Source organism: Schistocerca americana, chromosome 7, assembly GCF_021461395.2.
Source record: "Schistocerca americana isolate TAMUIC-IGC-003095 chromosome 7, iqSchAmer2.1, whole genome shotgun sequence".
In the NCBI taxonomy this organism is placed as follows: domain Eukaryota; kingdom Metazoa; phylum Arthropoda; class Insecta; order Orthoptera; family Acrididae; genus Schistocerca; species Schistocerca americana.
In genome coordinates, this window is record NC_060125.1 from 194498698 (window position 1) to 194523910 (window position 25213).

General features: G+C 41.9%; 1 protein-coding gene across 1 annotated transcript in view; it reads left to right on the forward strand.

Annotated features, from left to right (window-relative positions):
- Nucleotides 1-3147, forward strand: part of LOC124622495 (probable cytochrome P450 6a20) — a 100698-nt gene extending 97551 nt beyond the window's left edge. The window contains exon 8 of the mRNA XM_047148208.1: nucleotides 2903-3147. Coding sequence (XP_047004164.1) covers nucleotides 2903-3072 — 170 coding nt within the window. The 3' untranslated portion in view covers nucleotides 3073-3147. The remainder of the gene's footprint in view (nucleotides 1-2902) is intronic.
- The last annotated feature ends 22066 nt before the right edge of the window (nucleotides 3148-25213 follow it).

Here is a 25213-nt window from a genome sequence, read left to right on the forward strand (position 1 = left end):
GTGATTAAACTGAAAGGAGACAATGCAATAGATTTCTGTTCATTATAATTTATTATTCAATGAATAGATTTACATGGAACATATTTCCGTAAATGTACAACCACGTAGGAAAGCATGAAACAGATAACACGAGAAGAATAAATACAAGTAGCACAAAAATGACAAAGATTCTCCTTCGAAAAATCCCGATAGACACAGTTACGTCATTCATCTTAAAAGCAGCATTGTCCCTCCAAAGAATGCTTTTGTAAGACTCGGTATAGGCTTCTCGCTGGATTGTGTACAACTCAAAGACTTCCATACACCTGTCCACATCATCTTCATTTAGGCCTTGCAGTAAAGTAGGCCTATATAGTCTCAACTTCAGCTTCTTCTGAATGCTTCGTAGGCTTACTCCTGCTATTCCATATTCCTTGATTGCCTATCTTTATCATTACATCGGAGACTGCACAAAACATTGAATGACAACACTAAGATTCCTTTCTGTAGTGACACACTTTGGCCTACCTGAATGAGGAAGCTATGCTACCAACACGGTCTCTTCAGATCTTAAATTTAATTTCCGAATACCTTGTCGAGATGGTGGTTGGGTGTTGGAAAACGTTCCATAAACAAATCACAAACATCACTGTAACAATAGTCACGTTTCCTCGAGTTCGCAAAACAAATACACGATGTTCTGTACTTAACTTTCTATTTATTGTTTCTCAGATAACAACAAACTACATAACCTCAAAATCAAATGGTCAAAAGTGTGTGAAATTTTATGGGACTAAACTGCTAAGGTCATCAGTCCCTAAGCTTACGCACTACGTAACGTAAATTATCCTAAGGACAAACACACACACCCATGCCTGTGGGAGTAACGATTCCTAGTGACAACTGATTTGTGACCCATCCTGTATTGTGAACTTTTAATTTTCTTCAGGAAACACGGATTCAGCGATTTAAATTGTATTAATATTTGATTGCCAGAATATAATATAACTGTAAATGTATTTATTTATTGCTGTAGGTTACCGCACAGTGCAGTGCTACAATACAGACAATTACATTCAGAAAACACTTCTCAACAGTTGAACTGATATTCAAGGTTACCAAATCTCATCTCTACTTTGGGGATCTTCAGTTATCCTGTTGCTACTTTTAGTGTCTCGCCTCCTAATCTAATCCCCTCAGGGTCGCGTGATTTAATTCGAATACATGTCACCACACTTGCTTTACTTTTGTTGACATTTATTTTATAACCGCTTTTCAAGACTTTATGCATTGAGTTAGATTGACCTTCCACGTCTTATACCGTCGCTAACACATTTACAACTTTTTCTTTATTCTCCCTGAACTTTAATTCAATTTCCGAATTTCTCTTTCGTTTCCATCACAGCCTCCTCAATATAGAGACCTGGTAACACGGTGGTTCGACTCGGTCCCTGTCTTACCTCTCGACTGCTGTTTCCCTTTCGTGATAACAAATATGAGACAACCTGTTACACTCTGACATTGAAATCGTGCCTTTCACATTGCAGATTTCAACTGATGAACAAGAACACATCACTTCCAGGCTGCCAGCAAGTGACATTTATCAACCTAAAATTTACGTTCATCAATATTTCATCCCTTCCGTTTTCTTCTTCTCTGTCCATACCCCTGTTATATGAGTTGATTCATTGTTAGTGACAGTTGTCTAGAAGCCCTTTGCAATGCCACACCATTCCCCTCCTGTCTTGCCCCCGCCCCACCCCTCCCTGTGTACGCCATCTGTCAGGTCTAGAAGTGTGAGAACGTTGATACCAGCCCAGTATTAACTTACTTGGATGTGGAAAATCTCCTAAAAATTTCACACAGACTGGTCGGCTCACCAACCCTCTTAGTTAACCAGTGAGGCGGATTCGATTCGCGGCAGGCACACCTCCCCGAATCCCGGAAGAGATGCGTTATCGCATCCCCGGAAAATCGTGGGGCCGGCCGTGTGGCCGAGCGGTTCTAGGCGCATCAGTCTGGAACCACGTGGCTGCTACGGTCGCAGGTTCGAATCCTGCCTCAGGCATGGATGTGAGTGATGTCCTTAGGTTAGTTAAGTTTACGTAGTTCTAAGTCTAGGGGACTGATGACCTCAGATGGTCGCAGGTGATGCTCCAAAAACGATCAGCTTTGCGAAGGAAGCGGCGACACTTTCTGCGCAACCCACCCATCATTTTGCACGACAGTGCGCTGGCGCATACAGCGCAAGCTGTGGCTGCACTGTTCGGTCGATGTGACTGGGAAGTACTGTACCATCCACCATACTCCCCGGGCCTAAGTCCTTGTGGCTTTGATTTGATTCCGAAGATGAAGGAACCACTTCGTGGCATTCGCTTCAGAACTGTTCCAGAGATTCGACAGGCAGTAGACCGCTCCATTCGCACCGTCAACAGAACAGGCTTTTCTAACGGCATACTACGCCTTCCACATCGCTGGCAACGGGTTCTACTCAACGCTGGTGACTACTTTGAAGGACAGTAACAGGTGCAAACATGTCTCTTTTGTATCGGTTGTGAATAAATAGTTGCCACTATGTAAGTTCCAACCTACGTATTATGGTATGAAGTCCATAAGTTCTATAAATGTTTAAATGGCTTTTTGCTATACCACTGTATATGTTAACAAAATCTGCAGAGCAGTATATGATTATTTGTTGGCAGTTTTCAAGATATGTAACTTCATGTGGCTGTCCAAATTATGTCACATAACTTTAATTCCGAACGAGATGTTTTACCACCTAATCTTTTAGTCACACAAAAGTCTTCAGCAGTATAATTTTTACTATTTAAATTTCATATTGCATAATATGTAGTAAGATGTTCGTATTATGTTTTTGTAACTGGGCACTGTAGCTCTATGACGTGCACTGAAACTTTTACAGGTCAGCGATTCGCACTCTCACAAGTGAAGATGGGCGTGGCGGCCATAATTCTCAGTCTGGAAATATGTTGCACGCCACTTACCCCCACATCTATCGAAATGGATCCCAAGTCTGTCCTGACTGCCAACAAGGGTGGCTTGTGGCTTGCTTTCCGGCCTCTCCCTACATAACTGAAGAAGACTAAAAAGGACAGTTACTGTGGAAGATTTTATATTCTCTTATATGTGGCTCTATTTGTGTGAAAAATATGCATCAATAAAGAGGTTTGGTTCATTAGAGTTTTCTGCTTAAGAACACTGTCTATGGGATCATAATGAAAGAGTTATGGGTTTCAAAATATTCTTTGCTTTCAAACAAATCACTGGTCGCCAAATCGTGTGTGAAAATCTGCAATAATTATGTATGCACTTACGAAGTTGGTGCTTAAGCAAAGCCTCTACTTATTCTACATTTTACTTGTAGTTCCAGGTGATATTCATCTCATGAGGTAGAACGAAACAAATTACTTTTATATAATTTATTAAGTAGTCCTATATGAATCAAACTGTAGCACGAAAACTGTACTGAAATCTAATGCAAATTGCTGACTATAAAAGACGAATTGTCAGAGTATGGAACTGCAGCATAACTATTACTTACTAGTGGTTCCAATGAATAAATGGTAGGTATTGACCAATAGCCTTTATCATCTGGTGAATTATTTTTTAATGTAAATAATTCTTAGCGGATATACTATAGCTGTAGTAGAACCTTCATCTATGGCTCACCTGTGATTTGTTAAGTTCTTTTTGCACAGTCGAAAATTTCTGTTTATACACTCCTGGAAATTGAAATAAGAACACCGTGAATTCATTGTCCCAGGAAGGGGAAACTTTATTGACACATTCCTGGGGTCAGATACATCACATGATCACACTGACAGAACCACAGGCACATAGACACAGGCAACAGAGCATGCACAATGTCGGCACTAGTACAGTGTATATCCACCTTTCGCAGCAATGCAGGCTGCTATTCTCCCATGGAGACGATCGTAGAGATGCTGGATGTAGTCCTGTGGAACGGCTTGCCATGCCATTTCCACCTGGCGCCTCAGTTGGACCAGCGTTCGTGCTGGACGTGCAGACCGCGTGAGACGACGCTTCATCCAGTCCCAAACATGCTCAATGGGGGACAGATCCGGAGATCTTGCTGGCCAGGGTAGTTGACTTACACCTTCTAGAGCACGTTGGGTGGCACGGGATACATGCGGACGTGCATTGTCCTGTTGGAACAGCAAGTTTCCTTGCCGGTCTAGGAATGGTAGAACGATGGGTTCGATGACGGTTTGGATGTGCCGTGCACTATTCAGTGTCCCCTCGACGATCACTAGTGGTGTACGGCCAGTGTAGGAGATCGCTCCCCACACCATGATGCCAGGTGTTGGCCCTGTGTGCCTCGGTCGTATGCAGTCCTGATTGTGGCGCTCACCTGCACGGCGCCAAACACGCATACGACCATCATTGGCACCAAGGCAGAAGCGACTCTCATCGCTGAAGACGACACGTCTCCATTCGTCCCTCCATTCACTCCTGTCGCGACACCACTGGAGGCGGGCTGCACGATGTTGGGGCGTGAGCGGAAGACGGCCTAACGGTGTGCGGGACCGTAGCCCAGCTTCATGGAGACGGTTGCGAATGGTCCTCGCCGATACCCCAGGAGCAACAGTGTCCCTAATTTGCTGGGAAGTGGCGGTGCGGTCCCCTACGGCACTGCGTAGGATCCTACGGTCTTGGCGTGCATCCGTGCGTCGCGGCGGTCCGGTCCCAGGTCGACGGGCACGTGCACCTTCCGCCGACCACTGGCGACAACATCGATGTACTGTGGAGACCTGACGCCCCACGTGTTGAGCAATTCGGCGGTACGTCCATCCGGCCTCCCGCATGCCCACTATACGCCCTCGCTCAAAGTCCGTCAACTGCACATACGGTTCACGTCCACGCTGTCGCGGCATGCTACCAGTGTTAAAGACTGCGATGGAGCTCCGTATGCCACGGAAAACTGGCTGACACTGACGGCGGCGGTGCACAAATGCTGCGCAGCTAGCGCCATTCGACGGCCAACACCGCGGTTCCTGGTGTGTCCGCTGTGCCGTGCGTGTGATCATTGCTTGTACAGCCCTCTCGCAGTGTCTGGAGCAAGTATGGTGGGTCTGACACACCGGTGTCAATGTGTTCTTTTTTCCATTTCCAGGAGTGTATTTATTTAGACTTCAAACATAATTGTAGGTAACTGACATAATCAAAGCTACAGCTAAAAGACGTGTCTATTCCTCAAGGTTAGGTTGGCTGTATCTCAAGGAGACAGGAAGGTATATCTGATAAGAAAAACCAACTGATTTCTGGCCATGGGAATGCACTCATTCTCAAAAGTCAGCACCACATCTAAATTTTTATGTACTTCTCAGTAAGTCGTTCCTGAAATTATGTCAATAAAATGTGATTTTTAAGATAAAATGCCTTTCGAACAATGTACTTCTTAGCCAATGAAAATTACATTCTAAAATCTTGATAGACGTATTATGTGATAAGTATACACTTTATGTTGGTTATTCAACAGTTTTTGTTGTAATGTAACAGAGGCTTAAAATAAATTCAGTCATAGAACCGATGCCGGGCGCTGTGGCCGAGCGGTTCTAGGCGCTTCAGTCTGGAACCGCGCGACTGCTAAAATTGCAGGTTCGAATCCTGCCTCGGGCATAGATGTGTGTGATGTCCTTAGGTGTAAGTAGTTCTACGTCTAGGGGACTGATGACCTCAGATGCTGAGTCCCATAGTGTTCAGAGCCATTTGAACCATTATGAACCATAGAACCGAAAACTGATGAATGAAAACACCACTGACAACTGGTAACACTTCGTTTTAATCTTTCTGGGTTCACAGCTTATGGCTGCAACTAAAAATTGCTACATTAATCCTTCATGCATGTACACAATGTTCTTAGTCAAAGTATTGCCATCATAGAAAATTGTCAATTAAAAAAAAAAACTAGACGAACGAAGGCTACTAGAGAAGGTCGTCCATGTGATATCCACAACTAATGTTTCCAGGTAGATTGTACCAATAAACTGGCCATTTATTTCACGTACAAGTATTTATCTCAAACCAGACACAGAAGGTACAGCTTGCAAGAGTATTTCCTGCCCTCACTGACCTCCAGGAAACACTTACTGTGCAGTATGTAAAAACTGTTTAAGAAAGTTTAAAAAACCATCAGTAATGAAATTAAATTTTTCAACTTAGTATTATTAGATACATGACATATTAAAATGTCTTGATTGTATCAAATGTTATTCGGAATATTTTCAGTAAAGGCTTATTCTGGTCCCTAATTTCTTTCTAATATGTCAGTTAAATCAAATACTAAGAAAATATATACGATTTGTCTCTGGATATTGAGCACACACAGTCAACGAATTTTGAGTTTTCTCAGTAATTAACACAAATGTTTATTACACTGGCTCAGAATAACAGCAGCTCTAAATTGAGTTATATAAGTTACTTTTATGTTAGACAATTGATATCTATGTCTAAATAACTATTAGGCTTCTTTCCCTAGAAGACTGCTTTACCTGCTGAAATAAACATTGTTATCAGATACAACCTGGTCTTGGTAATATGTTGACAACATCATTTCATTACTAATGATGGTTGTATGAAAATGTGTTTTGGAATCATGTTTATATTTTTCAATGCATATGTTTGTACAAAACTTCGTAAACTGTACTGTATGGAGTAACACAGTTCACTTTACATTGCAAATCTAATGTATTATTTATAACTGTTCCACATAGTTGTAAACTAACATATAAAATCCAGCAAAATAATATGTGTAAGAGTTTATAAATCGAAAGAGAAGAGGATAATGCTGCAATATTTAGCGAAAGTCAGATATATCAGAAAGGTCCTCAGTTTGAACATAATGCAAAGTAGCTGATAATAAGCTAAACACAAACAACAGGAAGAATGAGAAAGAATGAATGACATGTTTGTAATATTCGTTAGTGAGTATTATGTTTTCCATTTTCTTAATTCAATTCAAATTAGAACCAAAGGGTAAAAAATTTTATACTATGGAGAAAAATATGCAGTGTGCTAGTTAAATGTTTAGATGAAGGAAGAGTTACATTAATGGTGGGGATGGGAAATGAGACCATAGGTCAGAAGACAGTTGAGAATGCATTTCCCCTAAATCACGTCTCCTTGGGAGTAGCTGATACACTAACACAACGTCGATTTACGTATTCTGTCAAGAGAGAGCACCATAGTTCAATACTCCAGAGAGGCTTTACAAGATTCTAGAGAATTTGGCTATTTTTCTCGAGATTTTTTAATGAGACAACATCCTGTCCCTGATTGATAGACTGAATATCACAACTGCTGATGGATTTAAAAATAATACTAGATACGTTTTGTCACCTCTAGTGTGAATACAGAATGTTTAAGGTTGGATTATTTTAATTTTTACATGAATAAGTCAGAAGTAATTAATGCCTGCATTGTAAACTAAGTATGCTTGCACATATGCACATCCAGCCACCCACCTGCCCACTCACCAACACACACACACACACACACACACACACACACACACTGTGATGCATACAGCAAAGAAAGGCAGGAAGTGCACTAATCATGAAACTCCAGACTGCTGGCACAATGTAAATTCTGTCTCAAAGTGCAATAGTCATGTGGAAACAGCGCTACCAGAGAGAAGGAGAATGGGAGAACTGTGCTGCTTGTGTGCAGCATGTTTTAGAATAATTCACAACGGATCTGGTAAACATTCAAACCTATAAAATTTGTGAAAATAATTATACCAGCCAATCTTAGACGCCCAGATTTGAGAATTCAACATTTAAACAAATCCAAAATATCTAATTATGAGAGAATCATGAATTCCACTTAACAATAATAAACTCAGTCACTTTAAAACTATTTGGAAAGTCAAAATTAGCTCCATTTGATGCTAAATTTAATAAAAAATGGCTGATTCATGTTGCAAAATGTACTTCCTTTGCCTGCTCAGTAGTATGAAGTATCTGATGAGTAACAATATTGACCTAAATCTATGGCAAAAATTTCTTACAATTCTTTTAGCTATAAGAATAGAGTTTTAAAAACTGAAGCGTTTGCTGTAAATAAAATAATTTTTGATACTTTAAATGTCGGTTGATGTGACTAAAGGTAAACTTCGTTAAAAAGCCTTAATCTCACTCATTCTCTTTCCTTATAATATGCCATACAAGTGATTTTCCGATCCTGTAACAGTCCCTTACAAGGCATTATGCACCTTTTATGAATCCTTAGGTCCACCTGTAACAGGACTACACAACTATATTTCACATGTGAATGTGTTTTTCACGTATTTTGAATTGTGTCCATACACTGGTCACACTGCATTTCTCAGACTATAATTATGGTTTATTGTTGAACCTTGCTCTGTTGATATGGACGAGAATTGTGTAGTATACCTATTAAAACAGACTCACAGGTTTGTTGTGAAACAGAACATATATAATTTTAAATATGAAGTTGTAAAACGTATTTACTGAGGAATAATCATCATTTTGTTGGATATGCATTGTCAGAGATATGTGAGTCTTCTGGCTATAAAATTTCTCTTAAACAGCTTCAAAATATTTGTGGCAAATACGATGGACGGTTAGATAACATAATAGCCAGACAGATATTCTAAATTGCAAAACTGTATTTAGAGTATCCAAGATGTTAGATAACATAATAGCTAGACAGATATTCTAAGTTGCAAAACTATATTTAGAGTATCCAAGATGTTAGATAACATAATAGCCAGACAGATATTCTAAGTTGCAAAACGATATTTAGAGTATCCAAGATGTCACACTAGAGGTATGTGTTTTACCTCTGAAGAAACTGCTGGGATGAACAGTAATGTTAAAACAAAGAAAGAATTTTGAAGTAGAACAGTTAATGTGAGTCATTGTTCAGAAAACAGGAAAATGATTAGCCAGGAGGTCTGAAAGTTATATGTTTCTTGACAAAAATCAGAAACGTTTTTAATTTTACAGCCCCTCTTATTAAATTTTCGAAATTAATGGCTACTAACAGAAAACGCAAACAATGTTTGTAGCCCCTTTTTGTATTTTTTACATGGATAAATATATATGTTCTGTAAGTTACACATCCAAGGATGTCTTCTTATGTTCGTAATCCATAACCCTGGGTTCGATGTGGGGCGACGGAGGGGTGAAGTGGACTGCCGTAGTCGTTGTGGGGTTGTGGACCACTGCAGCTGCGGCGGGGACGGAGCCTCTCCGTCGTTTCTAGGTCCCCGGTTAATATACAATACAATAAAATACAATCCATTTGTTCTGTTCAAGAATATTTTTGAAATTGTGCTATACTTTCTTAGTAGCAAATGCTGTAGTTATTCTGTGACCGATATTTCTTTGGCTATGTTGAAACCACATGTTATCATTGCTTGCTTCGCTTCTTGTTTTCACTGTCATGGTGGTACAACCAGTACTCGTCCGTAATGGTTAGCATCTAAATTTTCCTGACATGGCTACAATGTTCCTCTGATGCCTCAGGTCAGTGTGTAGTGTATCGATCATATTCAGTCAAAAAGTACGCCAGAACAAAAGTGAGTTGCAGCAGAGCCAGCTGCAGGCAGGCAAGAGTGTTATGCACTGCAAAGAAAAACACGGGGGACAGGCATCACAAAGCAGAGACAGCTGGATGCAGTTTAGCCGATGCTGCAAACGTTAGTGGAAAGGTGCAAGCCCTTCCTCACTTGCCACCACAGAAGTATTTAAAGTACATGCCTTAAGCCCTAAACGAACATAGTCTGGAGCGTATAAGTTCTCAGCCATTCATATTCTAAAACATTCTTGTCTCAGTATGACAGCCTTCATCACGAGCTTGTGACACCTGGAGCAACATCCCAGAATGCAGTACAGGGTCTGCTGTTCGACCACTGGACAGGGCAGTTTGCTCTGAGTCACGAGAACAGCCGCCGCAAGAGCAGAGAGCCACCTGCATGCTGGAGGGAGGTCGCAGACGCCCCCGCATAATTGTCAGCTGCGCTGTTGTGCTGTCATCATAGACACAGCCGGAGACGTCACTCGGAGGGGCACTCGAGTGATGCCATGCCGAGCCCCACTCTCTGCACTGTCAGCAATGCCGGACATCTATTGTCCCGCATAAGAGACAACTGGACGCCACCCAGCTGTTTCTGATGTACTACAGCCTAAGGCCGTAACGAAATTAATTAAGCCAAATCTACTGTCGTCATGACGTCTCATTCCACTCTCCACGGTTTACAATCCATGGGTCATCTAACACTGATGCCAGATCTTCACCTTCTTCAAACATTTGGATCCACAGTGTACAGAATGATGAGTACAAAAATTTTGATGGTATTTTGGTCATGGACAAAAGATTTGACGGTCATGCATTTTGTAAAGTAGAATTTATTGTGAGCAGATAACCATAGTTTTAGAGGTAATGGGAGTCACGGTTGGTTAGTTCAATTAGATCTGCAGAGTGTAACATTGAGGGCCACTCAGCGCCATGTATGGAATCAGTTTCATTATAATCTTATACATGTAATATTTGGGGGCATATGGCTAGGCAATTCTGGAAGTCGAGATGGATCATGATTAGACATTATGTATTTTGTTTTCTTGTCTTGTGAGTGTTAGTTCTCAAAATGAGTGTTATCAAGGACGAAACTTTGACAGAACCAGAGCTGAAAATTGTGTTAGAGCTGGAAGCGGTTAGCATATTGTTAGAAAATGTAACACAATTCACTGCAGGTAATACAGAAGTGCATCGGTCGGTAGAATCGCGATCGTCACAGCGGAGTGTAGATTTGTCAGCAGCAAGTGTAATTGCTTCTTGTTCTGTTGAGGCAACCGAGGAAGTACAGGCCTTTGTGGGAGACCTTGGAAATCTGGTTGAGATGGAAGGTTTATCGGATAAGGAATTACTGAGTGTTGCAAAATTGGGACTAACAGAGGAAGTTTTATGTAGGGTATACGGAAGTTCTAAGGGGATCACAACAATGGTTCAAATGGCTCTGAGCACTATGGGCCTTTGCTGCTGAGGTTATTAGTCCCCTAGAACTTAGAACTACTTAAACCTAACTAACCTAAGGACATCACACACATCCATGCCCGAGGCAGGATTCGAACCTCCGACTGTAGCAGCAGCGTGGTTCCGGACTGAAGTGCCTAGAAGTTCTTGGCCACAGTGGATGCGATTCGGTTAAGAACTGTGCTATATGGAGCTGGTATTTGCAACTCCCTCATGCCACCGTTAGATATTTCTCCAATATTTGTAACACATTCTGTCTCGATGCCACATCAGAGGTCGTGCGATATATCCACTTGGTTATAGGTGATGGTTAATTGAGATCACATACAGTAGATGGTGTGCTGATTGAGGTGGTAAGTAATGTACACTAGCTTTTCAGATCTCTAGCGTTATGATTTCTGATAGAAATGCTGTCAGTGATTTGGAATCAACTCTTTCCATTCAACCACATACCTGGGTTGAATCCTATGGAGGAGTCCTTTAATGATTACAGCCACTAGTGAATCATATTTCTGGCACTCTCATGTCTCAAAATGAGTCAGTCACCTTTTTTGAACCTGTCTGTTACAGTAAAATTACAACGTGGTTTTATACATTCCCTATGCATCTCGCAACTGTTCGTCAGCTTCTGCCATGCCATCCCTGCAGCTTTGCACTTATGATCATTCCAATTTAAGACGGAACTGAGCAGAAGTCGGAGAGAGCTATATCTACCACATTCTGCGATATGTGTAGAAACAGGCTAAGCTGCGTTAGTGCAACAGGACTGTGTTTTGACCATTCAGTAGAAATGGGCCACATGTTCACATAGCTCCGCCAACCATTTGCAATGTGTAAGTTCAACGCCAAACGAAGCCTGCTCCTGCAACACGAGGTAGTATAAAGACGTACGAGCAGTTACAGTGGCGTTTTTCGGGAAAATCAGGAAGACTCAACATCATACAGGTACCGTAGTCCGAAACAGATCTGCATTCCTCAGGTTCCATTCACAGAGAAAAAAGCTCCACTAACTTCATCTGACAGAGAATGCAGATAAGATTTTTACTGCATCTCTCTCTCCTGGTATATTGAAAACAAATACCGTATGCATGCCGGCATCGAGCATCTGCGGCGATCCTATTAAATATACAGGTATTGATCCATTGCACAGACCAGTGATATGTGTCAATCCCCGTACTGTAGGGGTGATATATTCCACAGACTAACAGTTGGATGGGGGGTCCCTGTGTCATTGTTTGAAACATTGTCTTTTTCTGCTGTAACTTGTTTTGTACACTGCCATAGAGTCTGTTTTTTCTGCCACAACTTCGAGGTCTGTATCAGGTTCTGAACTGACATTAACACGTTCTAATCTATTGTCTCTCACGGAAAACTAGACGGTGCATGGTGTAAATCAAGGTGTTGCTGCTGCTACACACACACACACACACACACACACACACACACATACACACACACACACTGGATGATTTTAAATAAAAGACAGTTACAACATAAAGAAACTGGAAGAGTTTTGCAGCGTCGTGGAGCGTTTCCAAACTGCTGTCTGAAGGTGATTGACGGCCTCTACATTTAAACTCGTCTGTCTCAGTGACAGAATAGCTGGTGGTTCAGTGTTCCGTTTCGATTGATTCCTCATATTGCAGTCATGTACGTGATCACTGTTTCAGTGCTAGTCATCCTGAGAAGGTGTTCCCCCTGCACCAAGACTCTTTCTCCATCTCAGACAAGCGAACTCACTTAGTCATTATGTGGTAATCAACAGCATACCGGTGAATGGATGGGATGGAAAAGACACCGTCGATGTACTGGAATAATAAGCGTCACAGTTGACAGTGTAGACAATTTTACCAATGTTGGCAATTTTACCGTAACTGCAACAGCAACTAATGGCATGCTCCCCTGATCGCTAAACCATTCCTTCTCTACTTTGCGAGTACCACTGTGAATGTTGATAGATGACTGTGTAGTATGTCCATTCATTGTTAATTCCCGAACATATACATCAAAGTATACCAGACAGCGATCTACATATTTATAGCACTTCGAGCTTAGTGTGTAATTTACGATCTTTCTCTATGCGGATGGGAGTCACAGGCCATTCTCGCATTCTTAGGATGAATTTAGAGATTCAAAGATCTCCTCACACTATCTTCGACCAATCCATCCTGCAGCACTGTCACCGAATTCATCTGCAGCTGACCAGAGGTAGACCGCCACATTCCACGTTTTGTGGAGGAACAGTGCGAACTGAGGCTGTAGCTGCTGTCCCACATCCTTCCAAGAGCACAAGATATCTCCAGATGCGCGGATGTCGAGGTTAGCATCCCTTATCGGTGTATACTAGTAGATATGCAAGTGTTGTGATGTAATAGCAGTTGGTGGATTTTATGCGTGATGGGCCTTCAGACAGACGAAGTTCGAGGCATTTTACGTAAATAAACTACGCTATCAATTGTAAAGTATTGTTCTAGTGTCTGGGATCGGTCCGAAAAATGTCTTGGTAAGAGAGAACATGAACACATGCGCTCCCAAGGGTACACGATTCTGCACATAGAACAAGCTATAATGTTAGATCGTTGCAGTTTCTGACCTGTTAGTCATGTGGAATGCAACGCAGTTAATATGCCAATGTGAGAAATATATTTACAGCCCATGACATACATCCTTCTGGCAGGTTTCTCTACGATAAACTATAGCGACAAACTGTGAAATTAAAAAACTACTTCCTTAAAACATCGATTCTGTGTGGTACATGCACAATATAGATTTCCAGAGACAGTGTCCACTGTTCAAGGTCACAGTTCAGGTATGCTCGCATTACTCGTATATAAAATGATCGCTAGTAACGGCGAATACCTCTTATAAGGAAACAGATAAACACATAGCAGTGACTTTTGACATGTGAAATTACACGTCATGCCGCCACTAACTCTGTAAACAGGACATCTGCCAAGCAGATGTATACACAGGGATTGCAGTGCCTTGCAAACACCTGTCGCTAACTTAGAATCACCGTAGTTATGAAACTTAATACTCTATTTTACAACAAGATGCGATAGTGGGGAATGGAGTACGTTCCATACATCTTCGTTCGTTTAGAGGAATATGTAGAAACAGGTTGGTCACGTTTCATCACACATGAGATGGAAGTCCTCTGATGACCGAGAGGTTTGCTGTTAACGATCGCAAGTAGACAGTGCTCTAATTCACACGCAGAAGACGCAGTTGTATACGAATCATTGGATGTTAGATGGTACAGAATAACGATGATAGACTGTTGGGGTCACAGATGTGAATGGACCCTGAGGGATGCAGATCTGCTGTATAATGCTGAGTCTTCCTAATTTTCTTGATAAGAAACACCACCATAACGTTCGTACTGCCCTTTATACTACCTTGTGTTGCAGGAGCAGGCTTCGTTTGACTCTGACCTTACACATCGTAAACGGGTGGCAGAGCTACAACAATATGTGCCCATTTCAACCGAGTGGTCTAAACACGGTCCTGTAGCATTAACTCAGCTTAGCCTGTTTCTACACAGATTGCAGAATGTGTTAGATATAGCTGTCTCCGACTTCTTCTCTGTTCCGAAAGCTGCAGGGATGGCACGGCAGAGGCTTAGGAGCAGTGGCAAGATGTATATGGACTGTCTAAAACCACTTTGAAATTTTATTTTAACAGACAGTTTAGAAAAATGTGACTAGTTTCGACATATGAGAGTGCCAGAAATATGATTCACTAGTGGCTGTAATCATTAAAGGACTCCTCCATAGGATCCAACGCAGGTAGGTGGTTGGATGGAAAGACTTGATTCCAAATCACGGACAGAATTTCTACTGGAAAGTGCAACACTAGAGATCTGAAAAGCTAGTGTACATTTCTTACGGCCTCAATCAGCACGAAATCTACTGTATGTGATCATTCTCAAACAACCATCGCCTATAACCAAGTGGATATATTGCAGAACCTCTGAAGCGGCATCGAGGCAGAATGTGTTACAAATCCTGGAGAAATATCTAGCGGTGGCATGAGGGAACTGCAAATACTAGCTTCATATACCACGGTCCTTAACCGAATGACTTTCTAAATTCGGTGATTTTATTACGAGTTTACACCATCAGTGACATGTAACTGCACCTTCGATCTGTTAATATACACTCCGGCGATCGTCGTCTATAATCAGTCTCACAGTATTCGTACGGAAAAGCCACTTCATTCGGAGGTAATGCCATACCTCGATTTATAAGTCTTGTATAGTTTTTAACATGGATATCGTTACCAATACTTGAGAGCACCTGTAGAACCAAAATCGCTTGTGACAGTAACACAGTCGTTGAAATCGTGTTTTTAACTCTGGTTGCTTGTAAGACATTTACGTTTCTCTTTCTAAGACACTGTGGTACCACTCGGAAGAAAAACTTATACATGTACACCCATCGCTGATTTTCGTTCAGTATTGCTTCTATTGTTTCGTATCGCCAGCAATCAGTTATTGGCGAAGTATTATACTTAGTAGTAAGGGATGCGTTATAATTTCGCCTTGAGCATAAGGCTCATAAAGTTTGTGTGTGTATCTTCCGACATGTGCAAAGAAAATGACTATGTCCAGTCGTAAGGAAGGTATGGATTTGACGTGGAATGGGAGAAGTATGTCAAGTCATAGGAATGGTACAGATATTTATGTTTTCTGAACCACTGCCAACAGCAGGGTGTATTTCCGGTACTTCGTTCATTGTCGAAAGTCGACCAATTGAGAGGGCGATTGTAATATTTAATTGTAAGTACAGGGATAAAATATATATGAGGCCGGTTTTCTAGGACGATTCTGCCTATGTGCGAGGAGTATGTGGCGGCGATCGCCTGTGGCTGGAATGGTTCACGTTTCCCGCTAAGGAACATAGCCGCCTGAGTGGAAAGGCCAGTTGGGGTTGGTTTATGTCACCCTCTAGACGGCTGAACAGCGAACTAATACTCAATGTGTATTGGACAGTCTTCTCCATAGAAGTTTGAGAAGATTCAATATGGACGTGTGTTTGCGCTGAACCATTATTCCCTCCCAAGTAAATTGTCCGGTTGACTGCTTGTGCACGTTTCCTGTCTTTATTTGGTTGAGAAAACATCGATTTTGGTGTGTGTTGTGTGCATCAGACAGGTGAAACAGAGGTGGAAGACACATTTGCTAGTGCTCTAGACATGAGAAGCACCTCAGTTGACTTTGTAAATTATAGGGATGATTTAGAATCTGTTATATCACTAACATCAGTATTCGCAAGTGGAAATACCAGTTTACTCCATTTTTTTCGAGTTTTCACGTAAAGATATTCGCAGGCGAGTTAAGTTTCTAGTTACTCAGTGGCTTACAGCACGCTGCACCTAGCTAAAGTTTGGGGTGTCTAGAGAAATAATTTCCAATCTATGTCTTCGGAATTATACTATGCAAGAGATACTGCTATGCAAGCGATATTGCTATGTGCTTTACATCGAGAAGTATCGCGTAAATGGTATGATATTATGGCAAACCGTGTGAAAATACGTATGTTCCTCTAATCCCATAGTCTGGAGGTGGGTGTAGAAAACAAGCAAGCAACAGGTGGGGCCCAGAAACAGTAATGCCTTTGTGGCGAGGGGAACCGACACAGGATTTGTACAACAGTTTGAAGATTAACCTCAGTCCGCTGAGGGCGCTGTGTTCACATGTCGGGCCAGTGTGTGTGGGGGGCAGATGACTTGTGACCGTCAATTACAGTGCCTGACCTACCGAACTTGTGGGAAATATCTAGTGCTGCGAGGACTATATACAGCCCATGTGCTGCATCTACATCTGCATGGTTACCCTGAAATTCACACTTAAGTGCCTGGCAGATGGTTCATCGAACCATTTTCATACTACTTCTCTACCATCCCACTCTCGAATAGCGCGTGGGAAAAAGGAACACTTAAATCTTTCCATTAGAGCTCTGATTTCTCTTGTTTTATTGTGATGATCAATTCTCCCTACGTAGATGGCTGTCAACAAAATAATGACACATTCGGAAGAGAAAGTTGGTGATTGAAATTTCGTAAATATATCTCGCCACAAAGAAGACCGCCTTTGTTTCAGTGACTGCCACCCCAACTCGCGTATCATATCAGTGACACTCTCACCCCTATTGCTCGATAACACGTAACGAGCTGCCCTTCTTTGCACTTTTTCGATGTTCTCCGTCAATCCTACCTGGTAAGGATCCCACACCACACAGCAAAATTCCAGGAGAGGATGGACAAGTGTAATGTAGGCTGTCTCTTTTGTGGGTTTGTCGCATCTTCCAAGTCTTCTGCCAACAAAGCGCAGTCTTTGTTTCGCCTTCCCCACAATATTATCTATGTGGTCTTTCCAATTTAAGTTGCTCATAATTGTAATTCCTAGGTATTTAGTCGAATTGACAGCCCTTAGATTTGTGCGATTCATCGCATACCAAAAATTTACCGGATTTCTTCTAGTACCCATGTGGATGACTTCGAACTTTTCTTTTTTTATTGTCAATTGACACTTTTCGCACCAAACAGAAATTTTCTCTAGATCATTTTGTAATTGGAGTTGATCGTCTTATGATAGTCGGTAAAAAATTACAACGTCATCTGCAAACAATCTAAGAGGGCTGCTCAGATTATCACCTAGATCATTTATGTAAATCAGGAACAGCAGAGGGCCTATGACACTATCTCACGGAACGCCAGATATCACTTCTGTTCTACTCAATGATTTACCATCTATCACTACGAACTGTGACCTCTCTGAGAGGAAATCACGAATCCAGTCACACAAGTGAGACGATACTCCATCTGCATGCAATTTGATTAATAGTCGCTTGTGAGGAACGGTATCAAAAGCCTTCTGGAAATCTAGGAATATGAAATCGATCTGAGATCCCTTGTCGACAGCACTCATTACTTTCATTACTTCATGGGAATAAACAGCTAGCTGCGGTGCAGAAAAACGATATTTTCTGAATCCGTGTTGGTTATGTATCGTGGTATATGTATGACTGATGGTCAATAGCCATATGCAGGATGCAGAAGTGATGATTTTGTATGGCGCAGGATACGAATTGCGTGTTTACTACATCGACATGATATGTGGTGATATATAGCTGCGTTGAAGATCTGTCCTACACTGAAATATTCAAGCTTTCCTCGACAGCGGCAGAGCAGTGTAATTCAGGGAATGTCTTTTTGCATTTGACGCTCTGTAGACCACTTAGCAAGGTTTAAATGTCACTGCAACATGCCGATCTGTACAAAATAGTTTTGCTACTGAAAGCCTTGTCTGCAGAGAAAAATGGCGAACAGTGCTCCCTCACTGGCAGCATCTGTAATATGGCAGGTAAATTCAGTAAGAGCCAATCTGAATGCTCCATTCATTCACAAGACCTCCTTTGTACTGGGGCACAGAAGCCTCTAGAGACTGGTTTGAACAAGATGGCGACAAGGTATCTACAGAAAGTTCTGAGAGTAACCTAATGTCCTCTTTGCCCAATTGATCAAAGACAAGTTGAAGCAGGCCATTCATCTCTGGCGGGATACTGTCCCTCATCCGCCATTGTGGCATTAGAACATGTGCACACCAGCAGCAGTAGGACACTGAAAATTCCATCCATTTTTCTCTTCTGTAGGACAGAGCTTCGAATTGTGTTTGTGTAATTGTTCTGATTTTCCGGTCTGAGCTTAGACAGTGCTCTCTTTCCAACCAACACAAATGATTAACCGTGTTTTCGCAACCATGCACAGACGTGATGAAGGCTTTTAGTGGTGAGAACCTTTACCATTTCTGGGAAGTATGTTGAAAGCAGAACGTTACGATTTCCAGGAAGGGTAACACGTGATGGATGTGGTGTCTTGTTAGGACCATCAGGAAGAATTCTGGTGTTATTCTGGGATATTTCCGTAAACAGGTCCTGTTAGGACAAGAATTTCCATGCGAACAAGCTGATATATCACAAAAGCTCCTACAACAACAAAAGTGATCGTTAACTATTGCTGCTACACTTAACGGTTTCGACAGGGAGACTTGGCTCTTATTTACATATATATGTGATGTCAGTATAACACTGAGATCCTTTTAGTTGCGCTTGTGATGGTGAGTCACTAGGCAAACATCCCTCACTCGGCAATTAGGCCTATGCTGGACCCGCAGGTACAAAAGCATTGCGTGAGCTATGGTAAACACGTGCGCGGCCAGACATGTCTCGCATGTGGGACCAGCATGTTTACACTGCTCTGGTGCTTTTTAGGGAACAGATTGCTGATACGTTGCGTTGGAATTTGTTAATGATAGTTCGAAAGCTTTTTACGTGCAATGAGTGTTTGTGCACTGCATTATTTTCAGCTGTTTAAGCATTGTGAGTGTGTTTGCGTAGCACTACACATGCATTATTTTGACAATTTTATGCTTAGTGAACGTGTCTGTACATCAGTGTACTGCATTATTTTGTGAACATGTCCTTAGGTTGTACAATGCATTATTTCAACAGTTTACAATTAGTGAGCCTGTTTGCTGAACATTATACATGTATTATTTTGACAATTTAAGACTTGTTTGCATTTCTGTACATCAGTGTACTGCAGTATTTCGGTAATTTACGAGTAGTATGGAGGTCTGTATGCTGTGCAATGCATTATTTCGACAGTTTACTATTAGCAAGCGTATTTTCAGAGCGTTTTACATGCATTATTTTGACAATTAACGAGTTGTTTGTGTGTCTGTACATCAGTGTACTGCACTATTTCGGTAATTTACGAATATTTTGCAGGTCTGTAGGCTATGTATTGTGACCCAAAGCACATCAAGGTAAGTGTTTTGTATCAGCATAATAAATAAACTACACGAAATCCATCCCTAAAGAAATTGTTTCAACTTCCCACTGAAAATAAATAAAGCACACTCCTTCCTCTCTTCACCAGCTAGGTATAGACTGAGTCCTTTTCCCACCATTTTTACCCTGAGCGCCATGGGACAACAGTGCCCCCTGGTGGTGGTACTGTGTACTAGGTCAGTTGGACTCTGGATCTCATCGTGAACACACTGGATGGAGCTACAATCTATGATAGCTCAAATTGTTCAAATAAACACTGCATGTAAAATAAAGACTTACATCCATCCTATCCAGCAGTCCAGCACAGGCAGTTTCCCTCCAATTCCAAGGAAGAGGTGGTGGTTGGATGACTTAGGTTAATGGAGGTGGCCCAAGTGACCTATTTTCCTGCCAAAATTTTCCAGCCATTTTCTTAGGTTGATGAAGATGGCCCAATTGACCTTTTTTGCCACCAAAATTTCCACTACATTTTCTGGGGGAGTGGTGGAGAGGAAGGGAGAGGGGAGGGGAGTTGGTTAGGTTAGTGGACATAGTCGAGGTGACCTGTTTTCCCGCCACCATTTCTCTTGTTGCCACCTTGTATCCACCATCTTGAGTAAATTTGGCAACAATGCAATGTGGGACGACGCCGCCCTTGCCCTAATACTATCGAGTTGTCGACTGGAATGCAGGGTAAATGGACAGTGTTAGAAGATAGTATAAAATGTTTCAGGAGTTGGCGGATGGGTCATGGATGGAGACAGTGTCGCCAGCCTCAGGCTGATCCAAATAAAGTAAGAGGAAGTAATAGTTTTAGAAGTAGAGGACTGGGGAAGAATAAAGTTTTAAACACCAACGGGGACCACAGGTCCATCTACGGTCATGTTCAATAACATTGGATGCTATGAAATCGTATGCAGAGGTGGATTGTGCGATAAGTGGAATAGTAGGAAAAAAGAGTTGTACAACATTATTGGACACAGGAGAGCATGTGTCAGTCGCCAGCAGTGGTGTGGTGAAACAGAAGCAATGGGACCCATCATGGTACAGATTGCGTGGATTTCTTGGATAAGGATGTCATGCCATTAGTGTTGGTGACTGTGGTGTGCATACTGTAAGACCTTCAGTACACACACCATCAGATTATTTGACTTGTCACTCTAATGAAGTAGGCGAGTGTCAGCAATATGTCTCGTGGTCTTATCGTGGCGTGTTTATCTTCCGCCGTTCGGTCAGACGATAGAAATGCCACTTGCACGCTTAGAGTAGCAGATTGACGGTGACCAAAATTGACAATCTGAAGTTCCTTTGGTATTGGTACATTAATCTTATTCTCACATACATCTCTGATACTTGACAAAAGTGTCTATACATTTATCTTCATCGCTATGTACAGGAATATGGTAATCTTATTAGGTGCAGACTGAAACTTGACTATAGACTGGTACAGACAAATGTAGACTCGTACAGGCTGGTACAGACTAATGCAGACTGATACAGACTGGTGCAGACAAATGCAGACTGGCTAATCGGAGGTCTGTACACTCGTTACAATACCTCGCATGTTCATGTATCACTGCGCGAGTGTGATCCGCGAGGAGAAAAGGTTCTACATTAGCAGCAATCTCATTGGCTGCGTTACATGTTAATACGTGGATCGGCGGAAGCAGAATTTGGTCCGTCTCTATAGCAGCGCCATCTCGTAGTGCGGAGACGGACGAGCGCTGCGCCTGCACTGTTGTGCTTAGCGGGGCGCGCTCTAGTGGGAAAGTTGTGTACTCGCTGACTATGCGGAGCTATGTACACAACAGTGACAAAGACTTTTGCATGGATATGGTTCAGTTTCAGTGGGGAACAACAATGCCACACCATTAAGATCGGTGAATATAGACGTTTGCCTGGGTGCAATTCAATTTACACAATGTGTAAAAATTGTTCCACACATGAGTGAGGACTATGACATAAGTCTAGGATTAGATTTCTTACATCAACATTGAGCCATAATCAGTCTTTGGCAACGTAGGGAGGAACCTGAGCGGAAAATGTTTCAGGTAGGTGAAGACATTGCTAGTATAGTAGAGCTGGGAGTCTATTGCAAAGGACGATTAAACTGTGAACATCTATACTAAGACTTTATACGCACAATTGTGTATCTAAGGGTACTGGGAAATCACTTTGGGTCATTATTAAGTCCAGCTTGCAGTATAAATTTTGTGTGTGGCAGAACTGTTAGAAGAGGATGAAGTATTAGATCAGGTGGGTTGCTTAGCTAAAATAAGTATTGTATGCATAGAAGAAATAAAGGGTGAAAAGAAGGTACATGTTTCTATAGACAGTTTTCGTGCAGAGGATGTAGGAATAGCGAAGAGGTTGTTAATCGCTAATATGGATATCCTGAAGGAAGAAGATTGGGTCATAACGGAAGTCAGCCAGGCTGGACGCCTTGTAACTGCACTATGAGGAAAAGTGAAGCACCTAGAGGAAAGCAATAGTTAATGGATGGAAAAACTACTTTTGGAATTTAGGGATTTATTTTTTCCATTACCAGCTACACATATTACATAGCACCACATACCAATGGGAAATGAATTACTAGTCTACAGCACACCATAAAGACTGTCTAGGTACTTAGAGCCAATTTTGGAGAAATTTGTCTATAAACAGCTGAAAGATGGAATAATTGAAGAAAGTAATAATGCAAGGGCGGACAAGAATAGTCGTCATGCCAAAAAAAAAAAAAAGGTCAACGGATGTAACAAGAAAATAAAGGTTTTGTTGTGATTACAAACATCTACATGCGAAAACCATAACGGATCTCTACCCTTTGCCAAAAATAACACGATCTTTGGATCATTTAGGGCTACGCAAGTGTACGTCAGCAATGGATCTGGAGAGTAGTTATCACCAGATAGAGGTTGCATCGAAGAATCGACACAGAACAGCGTTTTCGGCACAGTGGGAACTCTACCAATTCAGCAGAATGCCATTCGGATTAAATATGCACCTGCAACGTTTCCGAAATTGTTGGACAGAGTACTCAGAGGTTTAAAACCACAGAAATGCTTAGTTTATCTCGACGACATAATCGTCTATGGGATTGATATGGAACAGCATATGCAGCGATTAAGGGAAGTATTTCTAAAATTAAAAGCAGCGAAGTTAATATTGAGTACAGAAAAGTGAATTTTGTGAAACTTGAGAGTCTGTTAAGGAATTTACCAGAGTGATTAGGGAAATATGGAATAGAGTACGGAGGGCAAATACACGAGCACTGAAGAAACAGGAAGAAGCAGTGGGCCAGACAGCAAGACTGCCACGTATAAGATTGGTCAGTGGCTGATGCTATCAACTTCGTTTACGCCGAAGGGAAAGACAAAGAACATTTTTGCAAAGTATCAGGGGCCAAACCAAGTGATAGAGACTAAGTCACCAGTAAATGTAGGATTCAGCTGGCGAAGAGAAAGACAACTGTGCATGTAGGGTGGCTGAAACCTTTTCAAGGGAGTCTGTAAGTTATTCTAGAGATAGGAGATGAGGACCGGAAAGGGATAGTGAGGAGATATGTATTAGAAGATAAACAAGAGGCTGTGAATGAAACGTTAAAGAGGAACCCTTATGGATTAAGACCTGGGAGATAGTCATTTAATATATTTTATTAGATTAGGTACAGATTTAGTGTAGTTAGTACAAGCAGCTGTAGAGCAGCAGTGTGTTTTAAGGAGAGGAAAGTAATAGGTGTTTCTGCCCTTAGGTGAGATTTAGAGAAGGCGAGATGATGCAGTTCGCAGTGGGACTACTGATCTTCGTAGGGGTGGAAGCTTTATGGAATCAGCATGCGGAAGGGATAGTGCTGTTCGCCCTGCAGGAGGACGCAGTGATCACCAGTCATCTCTGGGTGATACATGTGGAATGCAACGCATGGGATATGTGTAACGAGGTGAGAAGATTGGAAAAAGCATTCGACAAAGTCCGTCAGGGAACGAAAAGGAACGGAATACTCAAAGGAAGTGCCGGGATGTGTGAGAGAATACATGGAGTGTACGAGAAATTAAGGAGTGAGATGGCCGAAGTACTGGGGGTTATTCTACATACACGAAGTAGGAGGGGTTGGATCAGTGCAGGAAGTCAGCTTAAGAAAACAATATTTGGCACTGTTGATGAGGAGGACATTCGAAGCATGAACGACACCGTAGAAGAGGTTAAGAGTGGGTGAAACGGAACAAGGACATGAGTGACTGGCACACTACGCAGGTTGCAAGTCTACAGAAGGACGTATTGAATAACAGACGACTGCTACGACACCTGACTGGAGAGGTAATGTGGTCTGCCAGAGCTATGGAGGAGGGAGATAATCAGAATATCAGAGAACTACAAACCGAAATAGAAGTCTTGGGTAGAGAAGTAGTAATGACAAAATGGTTGCAATCCGTTAAAGATAGTGTTTCGGAAGCAAAAGGAAAGTAACAGAACTACATGAGGCTAAGCAGCAGGCTTTAGAGGTCAGCAGGAGGTAAACTTATTGTCGCCAGAGCGGTATTTAGAGGGTCTAAGGCAAGTACAGAATGAACTACCGCCCGAGTTGGGGTTGGTTTTGCTGCCAGAGCACAAAAACATTCCTTTTTATTTCAAGGCAGCCACATCATCGGTGAGAGCTGATGGAGCGAAAGTTTACATTTCCGTTTCTATACCAGTAGCAGGGAAATAAGCATGTTATGAGTGCTACGCAGTTCATGCGTATGTCAAGTGGGAGATATTGAAGAAATTTGTAAGAGTAAAAACACAGCGACTATTGTTAATTGCAAAAGGTGAGGGAAGATACTCGATGTAGAAATGAAGAAAGCAAAGTTACAGAAATTTTACCGAGGGGAAATTACAATCTGTTCGAGTATGGTCATAAGAGAGGGGCAGGATTCCTGCGCAGTGAAATGGCTAATGAGATAGAAGGAGGAAAAACAATGCAGCAAAGAAGTGAACGAACCGGAATTGTACTTTCAGCAGGTCGAGGCGCATTGGTTGTACTCTGCCTTTGACGGTTGTAGTGGCTAGTTGTTTCGGGCAGGGAAAGCTTACGTCAGTAAGGAGGCTAGAATTAAACGGGAGTGGTTTGGTATTAAATGGAACAGCGTGCGAGATAATGGGGCCTACTTTCCACCTGCTCCGTCGCGATTTCAGGGATAACTCATCTGAATATTTCGCAGCCTCGTTTGTATTGGCCAAAGGAACCCATGGAAGTGCTAGCTACCACAAATATAACCAGCTTAAATCAAATGCTAGGGCCGGAATTAAGGAGGTCTATAAATATAGGTAGCCGTGGTCTAGGGGTAGCGTCTTTGATACGTAATCAAAACTTCTTCGGTCAC